General features: G+C 38.4%; 2 protein-coding genes across 4 annotated transcripts in view; both read left to right on the top strand.

Annotated features, from left to right (window-relative positions):
* LOC127647681 (voltage-dependent L-type calcium channel subunit beta-1-like) overlaps positions 1–5,620 on the top strand; it is a 57,662-nt gene extending 52,042 nt beyond the window's left edge. For 2 of the 3 annotated variants that reach the window (XM_052132088.1, XM_052132089.1), the window contains exons 13-14: positions 359–544; positions 2,395–5,620. In XM_052132088.1, the coding sequence (XP_051988048.1) occupies positions 359–544; positions 2,395–2,862 (654 nt within the window). In that variant the 3' untranslated portion in view covers positions 2,863–5,620. Of the gene's footprint in view, positions 1–358 lie in introns of all 3 variants that reach the window. The other variant, XM_052132090.1, reaches the window with a different exon arrangement.
* A 3,141-nt stretch (positions 5,621–8,761) lies between these two features.
* On the top strand, positions 8,762–13,088 carry LOC127647939 (ADP-ribosylation factor-like protein 5B). The gene is made up of 6 exons (XM_052132469.1): positions 8,762–9,149; positions 11,252–11,312; positions 11,535–11,682; positions 11,852–11,935; positions 12,088–12,239; positions 12,407–13,088. Exons 1-6 carry the CDS (start codon positions 9,104–9,106, stop codon positions 12,453–12,455), a joined length of 540 nt encoding a protein of 179 aa, XP_051988429.1. The 5' UTR covers positions 8,762–9,103; the 3' UTR covers positions 12,456–13,088.
* The last annotated feature ends 2,165 nt before the right edge of the window (positions 13,089–15,253 follow it).

The raw sequence follows: 15,253 nt of genomic DNA on the forward strand, positions 1-15,253 counted from the left end.
TGAAGCATGCTAGAATGTTACAAATCAAAGAGATGTTTTTAAATATTAAAGGAATATTCCAGCTTCAATACAAGTTGAGCTCAATCGACAGCATTTGTGGCATAATGATATGTACCTCTTTTTCTTTAAAACCAAAAAAAAGCAAATATTGAGGTTACAGTGAGTCACTGTACACAAGTTTAAAAAGAAAAAATAATGCAAGTGCTTTTATAAACTTTTAAGCTTCGTATTTCTGTGTTCAAACGGTTTTTTTTTTGCAGGCCCACTAAATGGAAAATTATACCTACATACCTGGTTAAAAAACTATGGTTGTCTTCAACATATAACTTACAATTTATCTCTCATTTCTCTCTTTAAGGAGCTTTTTGACATAATATTAGATGAGAATCAGTTAGAAGATGCATGTGAACATCTGGCTGAGTACCTGGAGGCCTACTGGAAAGCCACACACCCTCCTAGCAGCAACCCACCCAACCCTCTGCTCAACCGTACCATGGCTACAGCCGCCCTGGCTGCCTCGCCTGAACCCGTCTCCAACCTGCAGGTACAAGTGCTCACTTCCCTTCGTCGCAACATGGAGCTGTTTGATGGCTCCCCTCCGACAGGGGAGGGGCATGCAGAAGAGGAATGTGCCCTCTAAGACTTGGATTATGATGAGACGAAGGAAAGGGTCGCTCATCCTCAGTGGCAAAATAATCTCAGAAAATTATTGATGGCTGCTCAAGAGATAGGAATGCCTGTCTGTAATTCTGTTTTCGGTCTCTGCTCCTCTCTGACTTATCTCTCAATGATTACAAGCAATGTAACACACATACAAACAAAACATGCTGCCCTACAAAATGCAGCAACTACTCAAACACTGAAACTGAGAAAAATGGCTTTAGTGTGGATATTGTAGTTACTCCAATTTTCACACTAAAGTTTTCTGTAAATCTGTATGTACTCTAACATGCACCTTAACCCACGCACACCATGATTACCATAATCATAAGTCCTGAGTTGTCCACCATGCATGCCATGGTCCACACAAACACACACACACACACACACACATCACCTCTCCCTTCATTTGAAATCCAATGGCCTCTTGTCATCTGGGAAATATAGTTTAGATCGCTACCCTCTTTCAGGTTGCCATGGCACCAGCCCTGCAGAACGCACTCATATCCATTATCCTATTAACACAGAGTATAAATTCTAATGGAGCTTGCGTATGTGCATTGGCACCAGTGTTGTTTACCCAAGTTAAATGAAAGTGTGTGTTTGTTTGTCTGTGTGCAGAAGTGACAGACGGCGAGTGAGAAAATCTTTAGTGAGTGAGGCAGACAGGACATGGATCAATGCCTGTGTGTCAGTGTGTGCATTTTGACAGCTCTCTCACCGCAATCTGAACAAGACTAAACGAGCATCAGTCTGCTCAGTCTTCACAGTTACACGGTTGTTAGAGTGTGATGCTCTTTTCATAAAAGAGGATTTATTGTGTTATAGACACGGGACAGATCAAATATTCAAATAACAGTCATTTCACTGGATTTCTTCTAGATAAAAACTAAAATATATTTGATAAAATTGTATATATTGTTAAAGTCGATTTTAGAGTATTTGTTTTAGAGTTGATTTTTCTCCAGAGGTTGCAGTGTGAACTAGAGATGCTCTTTGACTCCAAAGATGGCTGTCCTAATTTTGCCACAATGACTGGATTTTTTTAATCATCAGCATATTTAACACTTGAAGCTTGCTCATATTTTCATTTAGCAATGTGTTTAAAATGACCACAAGTGGGTGCTAATGGTTAGTCTGTTTTTTACATGATGTGCATTTGTGTGTGTGTCATGCTTTGAGTTTGTCAGATGCAATTAACATTCTAATGTTCTAATTATTTTTATTGAGAGATTTTGTTGCTTTTTCACAAAAATATGTTTTATTGCATTTTTACAAGAAAAACATAAACTTAAGGTAATATCAGAGGCAGGGTCGTAGATCCCCCACCCCCAATAATAAAAGCATGCCAGTACAACATTTTTTTAAATTAGCTGATTTTTGGTAGTTGTCAGCTTATTGGTGTGGATATAAACTCTATAATACTATAATAGCTTTTTGAAACCATACAAAATGTAAAAATGCAATGTATGAATTTAGTATGAATGTGTCTGACTCCCAATGTGCTCTGCCTTTTTACTATAAAAGCATGCATAATGTATGCAATTGATATCTTAACACATAAGGTGATAGCATTGACTGGAATGTGTAACATGCTAATCTTACTTAGTATCTTTTTTTTTTTTAAACAAAATGCTGTACTCTAACCTCTGTATTGACATGCCGCTTGCTCTGTTTTGTGTGTCTGCATGCGCATTGGCCTGTTGCGTGTTTTGGGGGTGTGGCTTGATGTAGGGGCCATTCCTGGTGCATGGAGAACAGAAGAGGGAAGTGACTGAACGTGGCAGTATCCAAGACTACCAGAGCGACCTGGTTGGCAAGCAGCCGCTGTGCTCTTCACGCAGCCAGATGCAAACAGGGGGGCGGGGTCTGTCACGGCAGGACACGTTTGATTCCGAGACCCAGGGCAGCCGTGATTCCGCCTACACCGATGACATGGAGACAGATCCATATGAGGAACCGGACCCATGTCGCTACCGCCTAAATCCTGCCCACCATGCTCCTCGCCAGGCCTCCTGGGAGGATGAAGGGGCAGAACCTGATCAGGAGAACCTCAATGTGGTCCCACCACCAGCCAATCAGCACCAACGTGGACGAGGCAAGCTGAGGGATCGTTACTGTCAGGATGGAGAAGGTGGAGGGTCGACCATGGGCCGTAATCATAACCAGGAGGAGTGGAGCAGAGATGTATATATTCGCTAGAGCAGGTTTACTTGGAGAACAAGGGCAACATTTCCTCACCTTCATGTTGTTCCTTAGTCATAAGGCTTTTTTTTCCGTGGAGATGTTAAGCAGAATATAAGAGACTGATAGCCTCAGTCACCATTCACTTTCATTGCATTGTTTTCCCAAACAATGAAAGTGAAAACATCTCCTTTTGTGTTCTACGGAAGAAAGAAAGTCACTCCGGTGACCGAATTGTGATTTCTGAGTAAACTATCCCTTTCAGGCAAGGTCCACACTAATTTGTTTTTATTTGAAAACGCATCAATTTAGCTGAGTTTACACCTCTTATCCATACTAGAACTCAGTTTTCTTCACTAAAAAATATAGTGTTTCAAAAACACTCTCCATTTCTTGATACTTTGGAAAACTTTTAACATTTCAAACTTAGCCTTAGCATTAGGCCACGTCCATGTTAATCTGGTTTCATTTAAAAACTCTATTTTTAGTTCTTGAAATGCTTAGTTTTTGTGTTTTTGAATGATGAGAGGTGTAAACATAGCGAAATTATGTGTTTTTTAACTGACACTTATTAGTGTTGACACGACCTAAGATAATCCAAATCAATCAGAATCAAAGTTAGGATTCTGAAATTGCCGTTGTTACAAATTAAATAAGATAGAATTCTACAGTGAGAATGTTACTGTAATACAACCCCAGGAAACAGGAGAACACTAGAAGATGAGCGTGTGTGTGGGGTGGGGGTTAATTGTGTAGAATGATACTAAAGTAGAATCTCTATAGTTGGATCTGTTTACAACCCAAAAACACAAAATCATTGAAAAATGCTGTACAGCTGACACTCACAACATTCACATTACCTAATCAAAACTCTCTGTCAATATGTATTTAATTTTATCCTGTTTTTAAGAAGGGTGGGTAGAAAAACCCATGATTTGTTTTAAATTTGTCTTCATTCTAATTTACTTTGTATAGTACTGCATGAATCCTAATCATTATGAGGTTAGTGACTGTTCCTGCTGAGCATTAAATATGATTCAGAATGTACCACCAAAATCTTGCAAATGTATGAATGTGTGTATGGTTTAGTGTGTTTGAGTGCGTGCGTGCGTGCGTGCGTGTGTGTGTACTCTGTAGTCTTAAACAGGGTCTTTCTAATTCATAAAAGTCTTGGGAGTGCTCCACCATTTTGATTTCCTAGACAACACTACTGCAGTGCATGTTTTTTTGCATATTTAAATCTATTTATTTTATTTATTGAGTCTCAAAACAAGGTCTATCTTGTCTTTAGCCTATTAAAACCTTTACTCTCTCCAGAGTGCCACCGCTGCTGTGTGCTCCTTCAATCTGAGAGGGGTGCTGTGGTGCTCATGTACAGGCTATAGTTTAATAGGGCTAACACGCTGACATGCATCAACAATGTGCACCAATGTTAATCCACATCTGTAAGCATTTATAAAGCTTAATATGCAAATATATAAAAAAAAAACTCACATTATGGTCTGAGAGACACCTTTCAAGCTAAATATTAGTATGAAACTTTTGAGACCACTTATAAAGGCAAATACAGGTTGCTGTGACATTAGTCAACAAAAATAGCTTTGTGTTGATTGTATCTGGCTCTGTCCCGTCTTCTGTGCCTGTCCGAGGGCTTTTAGCATTGTGACGCTAATGTACCACTGCCATCAGATGCCACATGTTCTGCCTTATTTGCACATTAGTCACACTAGCCACCAATCACAAGTGCCATAATCTTTCATTAGGCCATGCCCACTACAACAGTGATGGGTTGCCTTTACTCAGTGCAACACATACAGTTGTTTTTGTGGGTGTGATTGTAGTCTACGCTGCCATTTTGCCTGGTTTCTCTACCGACATGTTTGCACTACCTTGATGCTGTCATCATTTACTCACCCTCAAGTCATTCCAAACCTGTTCACTTTCTTCCATGGAACACAACAGGAGAAATGTTGAACAATGTTGATGCTTCTCTTTTCCATACAAGGAAAGTGAATGGGGACTGAAGCCCACAGATTACTTCGGTTTTGACGTGAATGCTGAGCGTTTGTATACTTAATTTGACTGCATGCTTACAGGTCCTGTATGCGAACGCTCAGCATTCACCTTTTCTTCTGTGATCTACGGAAAAAGAAATTCATACAGGTTTGGAACAACATGAGGGTGAGTAAATGATGACAAAAACTATTTTGGTGGTGTGAACTACCCCTTTAAGCATGTTCAGCTAAAGGTATTTATTGCATGAGAGTTTAATTTACTTCACACTGAAAGTATACAATATATTCATACTGACATATATACATACGCTAGTCAACATACTCTGTCAAAGTCTGACTGCCAAACTCATGCACCTGCTGCTGCTTTTTGTGTTGTTATATCTGTGGCCAATTTTTAAGACAGGTGTGCGGGAGGGGGGGGGGTATGAGGAAATTTTTTTCGTTTACAAACTGGTAATTACAAGGGTATTATGCTATAAATGTGGTTTATGAGGACATTTCTAGTGTCACCATAATTCAAATAACTTTAAAAAAAAAAAAAATTATGTAAAAATACAGAAAGTTTTTTGTGAGGGATGGGTTTAGGGGATATAATCTATAGTTCGTACAGTATAAAAATATTTTTTTCTGTGGAGAGCTCTCATAAGGACAGCCGCACCAACGTGTGTGTGTGTCTGTGTCTGTGTCTGTGTGTGTGTGTGTGTGTGTGTGTGTGTGTGTGTGTGTGTGTGTGTGTGTGTGTGTGTGTGTGTGTGTGTGTGTGTGAAACGGGAGATATCCTGAAGTCTTTAATATTTTTTTGTAACCAGAGCATTGGTGAATGTCTTTGAGCCACTTTTACCCTCAACTATGTTTTAAAAGATCATCATAATGAAGTTAGCTAAATATACAAGTAGATAGCTTACTAAATAATGTTATTGTTGCATTATCGCAATCGTTTCAAAATATAAAGAAAAACATATTCTTTGGTGCCTGAATGTAGCTCCATTTTACTTTTTGTTTTTAATCTGTGGATAAATTCATATTTTAATTAAAAATTTTACTCTGCATCAACTGTTTCCTTTTCTGTTTGTATTTTCATAACAGTTATTTAGGCAAAATGGATGCACAGTGTTAAAAAGGTTCAGAGGGGAAAAAGGGGAAAGAAAATTCTGTCGTCATTTAATTACCTTCATGTTGTTCCAACCCTACAGTGTTAGTTTGGAGTAAATGATGACAGAATTAGCATTTTGGGGGTGAACTATCCCTTTAATTCGGTTCACAAAGGACTTGTGGGAAGTATGAGCAGACATGAATTGGAGTGATAAATGGAGAGGAGCAAGTAATAGGTGTGAAGTGATGGGGGAGGAAAGAGTGAGAAAGAATATCTGGTGGTGGGGGGCCAGGAAGAACACAAAAAGGAAGGAATAAGGAAACAATACAGGATAGACAGTGGGTGTGAGAGAAAAATGAAAAGATGTTTATCACCTCTCATTTATTGGGGCAATCTTGGTTTACAGCCAAACATCTGAAATCGTGTGTTACATTTGTAAAATGTGCTTAATGCTCTCATACAAAGTACGAGACATCTGCTCTTGATAAATGACACACTGGGCTGAAACAATTGAAGGGATAGTTCACCTGAAATCTGAAAATCTGTCATCCTTTACTCGTCCTTATTTTGTTTTAAACTTTCAAACTTTCTTCTTTAGAACATAAAAGATGTAATGCAGAATGTTATCCTCAGTCACTATTCACTTTTATTGTATGGAACAAAGTTGCAATGAAAGTGAATGGTGACTAAGACTACATGCTGCCTTACATCTCGATTTGTGTTCCACAGAACACAAAAGTCATACTGGTTTGGAAGAACGATGTTGACAGAATTTTTATTTTTGGGTGAATTATCCCTTTAATATGTTGTTGAGGTAGTTTACAAAAATCCTGAAAAGATTGCATTTTATAAGAGAAATATTTCCCCATTTTGGTCTTGAGTGACATATAAGAAAAGAAGTGTCTTGACTTAAACCAACAATAGATTTTGTTCACAGGTGACTCATTTCATTACACACACACACACACACACACACACACACAAAAGACGACAGCAAAGCCTTTATGCAACTGTCGGGCAGGTGTACGGATAACACTTCACCACACTCATGTCATGCACGAACACTTTAGTGCAGACATACGCCTTGCGGATTGCATGCTTCTTCAATTCCTGTAGCAGCAGGTTTCAGATGCATGTGTCATTATTAAATATACAAAGACATTTAAGAAGAAGCAAATCTTTAAAAATGAGTCACAATAAAGTGGTGCATACTTTGCAAAAAAAAGAAAACACACACAAATCCTCAGGTGTGGGTGTACATGTGAATTGCGTGAAGTCTGGTTCAGTTCAGGACATTAGCGTGACATTTTTAGAAAGACTGTGACAACAGGAAATTCGTCATGGTCAGATCAAATCTGCAAAGTGGAACTGAAAGAGTATAATTCTCGCATTGTTTCAAACCTGTATGACTCTCTTTCTTCCATGGAAACCTAAGAAGATGTTTGGTAGAGTGACAGATTCAGTCACCATTCACTTTTATTGGATGAAACAAAGTGAATGGTAACAGAGACTAACATATTGCACAAGATCTCATTTGGTATTCCACGGATAAACGAAGGTCATAAGAGTGTGAAACAACGTGAGTGTGAGTGAATTTTTGGTTGAACTGCCTCTTTAAGCCTCTGATAAGTTTACTTAAAGGAATGGTTCACCTAACAATGAAAATTCTCTCATCATTTACTCACCCTCATGCCATCACAGAAGTGTTTGACTTTCTTTCTGCAGAACACAAATGAAGATTTTTAGAAGAATATTTAAGCTCTGTTGGTCCTCACAATGCAAGTTAATGGTGGCCTGAACTTTGAATCTCCAAAAAGCACATACAAGCTGCATAAAAGTCATCCATATGACCCCAGTGGTTGAATCCAGGTAAAACGTTATGTTCGGTGCGGGTGAGAAACAAATCAATATTTTAAGCACATTAAAATATTCACATTCTTCTTCTGTTGTTTTTGGTGATTCGTATGTTTCATGTACATCGCCACCTACTGGGCCGGAAGGAGAATTTACAGTAAAAAAGGACTTAAAGGTATAGTTCGCCCCAAATGTTTTATTCTCTCATAATTTACTCACCTCATGACTTTGATCTATTTCTCACCCATCTTATATCACTTCTGAAGATATAGATGTATCCACTGGAGTCTTATGGATTATTTTTGTGTTCCCTTTATGTGATTTTTGGAGCTAAAAATGTCTGATCACTATTAAATTCATATTGTATGAACCTAGAGAGTTGAAATATTCTTTTAAAAATCATCGTTTGTGTTCAGCAGAGGAAAGAAAGTCATACACATATGGGATGTCATGAGGGTGAGTAAATGATGAGAAAATATAATTTTGGGGTGAACTATTCCTTCAAGAATCTGATTGATCTCTGATTGCTAGTGGGTTGATAAAAGGCCTGTGAGGCCACTGAGATCAAATAGAAATAGTTGAGTAATGTTATTTGAACCAGTCTCTGTTATGCAGCACTGTTGGTGTTTTAACTAAATCAAGAGATCAGAGCCCAGAGATTTCATATAGTCAGACTACAGGGATGGATGTGCGTTTGTTATTGTGGTTCACTCACAGAGCTTCCAGGGAATTCTCTTTTACTTTAGGGCAAAAATAACTTTCCATGAAACAGCCTCTAAAATTCCCCTGTAATACGAAAATTAAACGCACCAAGACAAGCACCTCCCCGTTCAGAGAAATCGAAAGGAATTTGTGTCATTTTCGTAGGCGTCCAATTGGGATCGTCGTTTCGACTACTCGTAAAACGCGTGACGTAGGCTTTGCGTCATTACTCATCGTTTAAAATATGCGGACGCGCACAGAAAACACGACGAGATTCTGTAATCCCGGTCCGGTTATGTGTATCAGAGCATTGGGGTAATCGGACAGATATCAGTCGAATAAATAACCAACGCTTGAGGAAAGATTCTCTTAACATTGTGACCATATTAGAGACATTTTTGACGATACAGAACAATATTATCGTTTGTTCCATCGTTGGTTCACTGTTTCAACTGAGCTGTTTAAGTATTCAAAGCCCGGATTTAAAGATTCAAAGGAGTCGGTTGAACAAATTCACCACATCTGTCGTGCAAATTCAGAAAACTAGTTGTGATTTATCTGCAAATCCCTCCATTCATATTCACTGGCTGTAGAAATGGGATTGCTGTTCGCTAAACTGATGACTGTGTTCGGAGACAGAGGTGAGAGAATGAAAAAGAGGATGCTTTTATTTTATTATTATAATTTTTGTATTTTATTCACTGATTATCGGACCTTTTAAGATGCTTTTAAAATGGCTTACTTTTATTGAGCCTCTTCAGTAAAAAGAACAGCCAATTAGCCTTCCGTCCTATTGAAAAACTTCACACCCTGTATTTTGTTGTAAGTCACACTGTGTCCATTACACTGATATCATACTTAGAGAAATGTAACACAGAGAAGCTACGTTTGTTTTACTCATAGTGCTAATGCATGTTTGTCTTAGGATGTTCTGTTCTGTTGATAACATGTCAGATAAGCATGTCTCGGTATGCGCTCATGTAGGTTCAAAGATCAAATGAGTTTTTGCTGATCTACTGTTATTCTTAACCAATGTAATCAACTTTTCTGAACTTCTTGAACTCAAACTAATATCTGAAAAACACAGGGTTGTCAGAGAAGTATGGCATGGATTGTATTAGTTTATATATATACTGTCAGGGTTGGGAGGGTTACTTTTGAAATGTACTCCACTACAGATAACAAAATACATGCTGTAAAATGTAATTTGTAACATATTCCGTTTACTCAAGGTCAGTAACGTATTCTTAATACTTTGGATTACTTCTTCAGCACTGGTAGACTTTTATCACTTGTTTTGACTATAAAAATTCTGCCAGTACAGTAAGACAAAATACAGCCTTGGCCAAAAGTATTGCAGTGACATCAATTTTTTGTTTCGCAAAGTTTTCTGCTTCAGTTGTTGTGATGTTGATTCACATTGTTTCTAGATTATTGTGCAGAGTCATCAGATGCATTTTAATTAATAAAAAAACTTCATTGGCCAAAACATTAACTTTATCACAAAAACCCAAATTTCCCTTTTTTTTTGGCCCTGGCACAAAATGACCAGCAAACATAATTTCACTAATCATATCAGCAGCACATGGGAAAGTGTGAATGAGTACTAGTCAGGTTAAATCACTCTATCATTCTGATTGGATTATAAGAGCAGACTGATTGCTGTAAAAGGAGGGAAGACGTGCTTCCAGTCATTGTGTTCTTGTTAGCAATGGTTACCTCTAAAGAAAGACAAGCAGCCATCATCGCTTTGCATCAAAATGGCCTCACATGTAAGGAAACTGCTGCAAAGAATATTGCACCTGAAGAACCTTTTACCGGATTCTCAAGAACTTCAAGGAGAGAGGTTCAACTGCAGCGAAGAACGCTTCCACCAGTGGAGTGGTGGTGGTGTAGTGGTCTAATCACATAACTGGTAATCTGATAATCAGAAGGACACAGTTCAAGCACCTGTAATAAGTGCACTGTAAGTTGCTTTGGATAAAAGCGTCTGCCAAATGCATAAATGTAAATGTCCCAGAGTGTCCAGCAAGCGCCAGGACTGTCTTGACCTGAGGAGTCAACTACAGAATCGTGTCACCACCAGTGCAGAGCTTGTTCAAAGCTTGCTCAATGCACTCAGGTTGGTGTGAGTGCATCTGTACACATATTGAGGTGAAGACTTTTGGACAATGGCCTGGTGTCAAGATGGGCAAGAAGCCACTTCTCTCCAAGAAAAACATCAAGGACAGACTGAAATTCTGCAGGAAGTACAAGGATTGGACAGCAGAAGACTGGTGCAAAGACATTTTCTCAGATGTAGCTCGGATTTACACAAGGATTATTTCTGTTTCTTCCACTCCAAACATACTTCACACTTCTCTGTCTGCTCGTATGAATGTAACACATCATAAGAAAGTGTTTCACCGCTGTTTAAATGCACTTTGGATCGCATCATTTATATGAATAAATGTTTTCCATCTTAAAGGACTAAATATTAAATTAAACAAATGACAATAAAATGCAAAGTAGTCTCTTCATTAATCAAAATACTTTTTCAATGTAACTGTATTCTAATTATGAATGATTTATATTGTAACTGTAGTGGAATACAGTTACTTATATTTTGTATTTTAAATGTGTAATCCCATTACATGTATTCCGTTACTCCCCAACACTGTATACTGTATATATAATCATACAAAGCATTAGTTTGTGTCTTTTGTTTTTGTGTCCACACTGACGTCCCCTTCTTTCCTTTTAGAACATAAAGTAATTATTGTTGGATTGGACAATGCTGGGAAGACCACCATCCTTTACCAATTGTAAGTGTTTGTTGTTGTTTTTTGTTCTTCTTAAAAATATATCATCAGGATAACCACATGCCGTTCATACCACCAGAACAATGTGTCTCATTGGCATTATCTGTCGGTTGTGCTGTATAAACCAGTTACATGTATGTAGTTAAATTAATGTGCCACTCAGCTTTTGAAGCATGTATTTGTACATTGGTCATTTCTGTGATTTTTGACTGGGGTTCTCTCTAGTTTAACTAAAGAAGCAGTGCAGACCTCTCCCACAATTGGCAGCAATGTAGAGGAAATCTCCATAAAGAAAACACGCTTCCTTGTCTGGGACATCGGCGGGCAGGATAGTCTCAGAGCTAGCTGGAACTCGTATTACTGTAACACGGAGGTGTGTATCATTATGTCCCTCTCCCTATCTCAGGGGCAAATGCAGTAAAATTATGTGAAAGATGAACATTTGCATGCTTGTGTCTTAGAGTGTGATCTTGGTCAAAGACATTATTGTGTCTAGGAATACACTTTAGATTGTATACTAATTTTCTCCTTTACTGTAACAGATTGTCATCCTGGTGGTTGATAGCACTGATCGAGAACGTTTGACTGTGACCAAAGAGGAACTTCATCGCATGCTTGCTCACGAGGTCAGTTTGCATTCAGCTGATTAATGACACTTGTTATGAAAATGTCTTGATGGGAATTTGATATACTTGGCACATGTGTGAAAGCCTGACTAATTTCCCTTCCTGTTGTCTGTTTCTTCTGCATTCTTTCTACTACTCGCTCCTCCACATAGGATCTGCAGAATGCATCAGTACTGGTTTTGGCAAATAAGCAGGACATGAAGAACAGTATGTCTGCTGCAGAGATCTCCCAGAGTCTGACACTCGGCTCACTCACCGCTCGCTCGTGGCATGTCCAGGCCTGTTGTGCTCTCACTGGAGAGGGGTATGTGTGTTTCTTTGGTTATAATGTAGGTGTCTAGTCCATATGTGTTTGAAATGATTTAGGGGAATTCAGGCAAGTTTGCAAGCTTGAAGCTTAATTAAGAAAAACTGGTGTGGGCCAACTTTATATCATTTATTGTAACCAACTCTTTCTCTTTCACTCTACAGTTTACCCGCCAGTCTAGACTGGATGCAGTCCCGTGTTTTGGCAAACTAACTCCAGCAGTAGAGTTTCTTTAACCCCTGGTACAGTTAAAAGAGTGACCTAGGCCTGCTCAAACTATTGTCCTGCTCTCAGTGCCTCCATCTGGACAGCAGCCAGCTTAAATGCTAACACCTGGAGGAACACACCTAATCCACTACCGCCAATTATACTCTATATACCAGATGAAGATTGGATACTGGGTGTGTGTGTGCGTGCGTGTGAGACTGAGAGTGCTTAAATATGTATGTGTAGACTCGTGCAGGTTTGTGTATTATGTGACTCCGTTCTAGTGGTCCACATTGTTTACATCACAGACTTATGAAATGATCTGATCATGATGTGTTGGTGTCACTGTTAAGTATTCACCTCTGGGATTTTTTTAAACAAACTTTACAAGTGGAGCAATTACCTACAGACAGCCATCTGAGAGGGGCAATGGTTCAAATGCCTGTACTGGACCGTACTGAGCCACTAAGCTATTGAACAAGCATTATTTGAATTATTTAAATTGAATTGTATGTATGTTGTACAGATATCTGCATGCTGAAATGAGCAAATTGTTCAAGTATTTTATTTTTTAAAGTAGACTGGATATCCATAGTATGTTTTCTTACAACATTTTGTACAAAACCTTTTGTACAGATAAAAATGTATGCTAAAAGTGCCTTTTCTGCCTTTGGTTTGTGTTATAAAATGTCTCATTGAGACAATTGTATATAAATAGAAATATATATGAGTGAAATGTTTATGACTGAAAATGGTATTGGACTGTAGAGCAGGTAGAACAGTGTAGTTTCAGAGAACAGTTTACACCCAGTAAACAGCCACAGGTCCTCTAGCTACACAAGACAGGTGACCATTATTAGATCAATTAGTAGCCAACTACAGCCCAATTTCCACTGACCATTCAGATGACAATCTGTCCCCTCCCCATATAGGCCTGTATGCTAATACACTAGCTTTTAGCAGATACTTAAAAGACTACAACAGACAAAATACCTAAACATCAGTTTCACATGCATGCAGCTTAAATTTTTATATGCGAATGGGCACACTGATGGATATCGCGCCAAACAGAGTGTAGCATCATATTTTTGACAGGAGTGAAAACAAGCTGTCCTAGACAACATAGAATTTTTATAACTCTTGTTTTCTGGAATTTTTAGTATTTTGATTTTTTTTTTTGAAAGATGTTTTTAATATTTCGACAGCAGAATTATCAACAAAAACCTTGTTTTCATTCCCGTCAAAAAATAAATGTGGCACTTTCGTATTGTCATACTTCACAAGCAGATCATTCAAGGTCTCCTGAATAGGAGAGGTGTCCAAGTCACACCAGTGTTCCTCAGGGATCAGTGCTTGGACCCCTCCTCTTTTTAATCTACACAACATAAATTTGATTTTTCATTAAGGCACATGGCTTTTCCTACCACTGCAATGCAGATGATATGCAGCTCTACCTGTCCTTCCAACCTGACGACCCCACCATTTCAGCACGTACAGTATCTCAGCTTTCCTCTCTGAGATCTTGGCCTGGATAAGGAAAGGCCACATTTAGCTCAACCTTGTCAAGACAGAACACCTTGTGATCCGATCCAACCCATCTGTTGACCACAACCTCACCATTCATCTTGGTTTAACAATAGTAAAAATCAGGTAAATCAGATCTTTGCTGTATGAATATGCTGTGCAGCTCCTGATCCAAGCTCTGGTCATTTCAAGACTGGACTACTGCAATGCTCTATTGGCCACCCTCCCAGCTAGCACGATTAAGCCATTGCAGATGGTCCAGAACACAGCAGCATGTCTTGTCTTCAATCAACCAAAGAGGGCTCACATCACCCCAACCTCTTAATTTCACTACACTGGCTACATGTAGCTGCCGGCATCAAATTAAAGGCTTTGACTATGGAACAGCACCCTCAACAACCTCCACCCAATCTGTTGTTACCATCTCAACATTCAGGAAACACATTTCTTCCTGGAGCACTGAACCACTCCACAGTTATGACACTTACTATTTAGATTAATTATCTAATAAAAAAAATCTTTCTTCTGTACTCTCGTAGCTACAACGTGAACTGGTCAGTGCAATACTGCAGATATTGTTGACTTTTGCTTGACAAATTGCTAGTTACGTTCCTCATTTGCAAGTCGCTTTGGATAAAATATAAAATATTATATAAACGAGCCATTCAGCCATGAAGCCAATTCGCAAGCAAAGCCGAAAGGCTAATTCGCCATGGGTTCCTTAGGCTATCTAATACTAAGGTAAAAACAGGAATGTGTTTACTGCTTGTTACAATATTGTGAGCCAATGTGTGCTGAAATGGAAATAAATGTAGACGACTACCTCTTCTTTTAAAGACAACAGATAAACACATATTTTGTAAATTCTCTGTCATGTCACATGATCTTTAAAATTTTGTTTTGAGTCCTAAACTAATCATATCCAGATGAGTCCAAAATAATTGCTTATATAGTAAGGTAGGTTTTTCACAGGAAGGTTGTATCTTAATAAATCTAGCTGTTTTAAATTCATACTTAAAACAAATGTCACCATTACGTTGTTGAACAATGATTAACTTATGCATCTATTAGTTAAATTCTTCAGTGCAGATTTCAGCTGTTACCTTCATAAACACTTTGTCTCTGTGGTAACCAGGACCTGCATTTGTGCTACTAGCTACAAAGGTGTGTGATATTCATGACCACAAAGATTTTTGGCCTGAAATGGTTCTAAGCATTGTTTGTAACAAGTGTTATTAGAAATGTCTTACCATTCATTTTTTTGATCTTTAAAAAACACA

This window comes from Xyrauchen texanus, chromosome 8, assembly GCF_025860055.1.
Source record: "Xyrauchen texanus isolate HMW12.3.18 chromosome 8, RBS_HiC_50CHRs, whole genome shotgun sequence".
In the NCBI taxonomy this organism is placed as follows: domain Eukaryota; kingdom Metazoa; phylum Chordata; class Actinopteri; order Cypriniformes; family Catostomidae; genus Xyrauchen; species Xyrauchen texanus.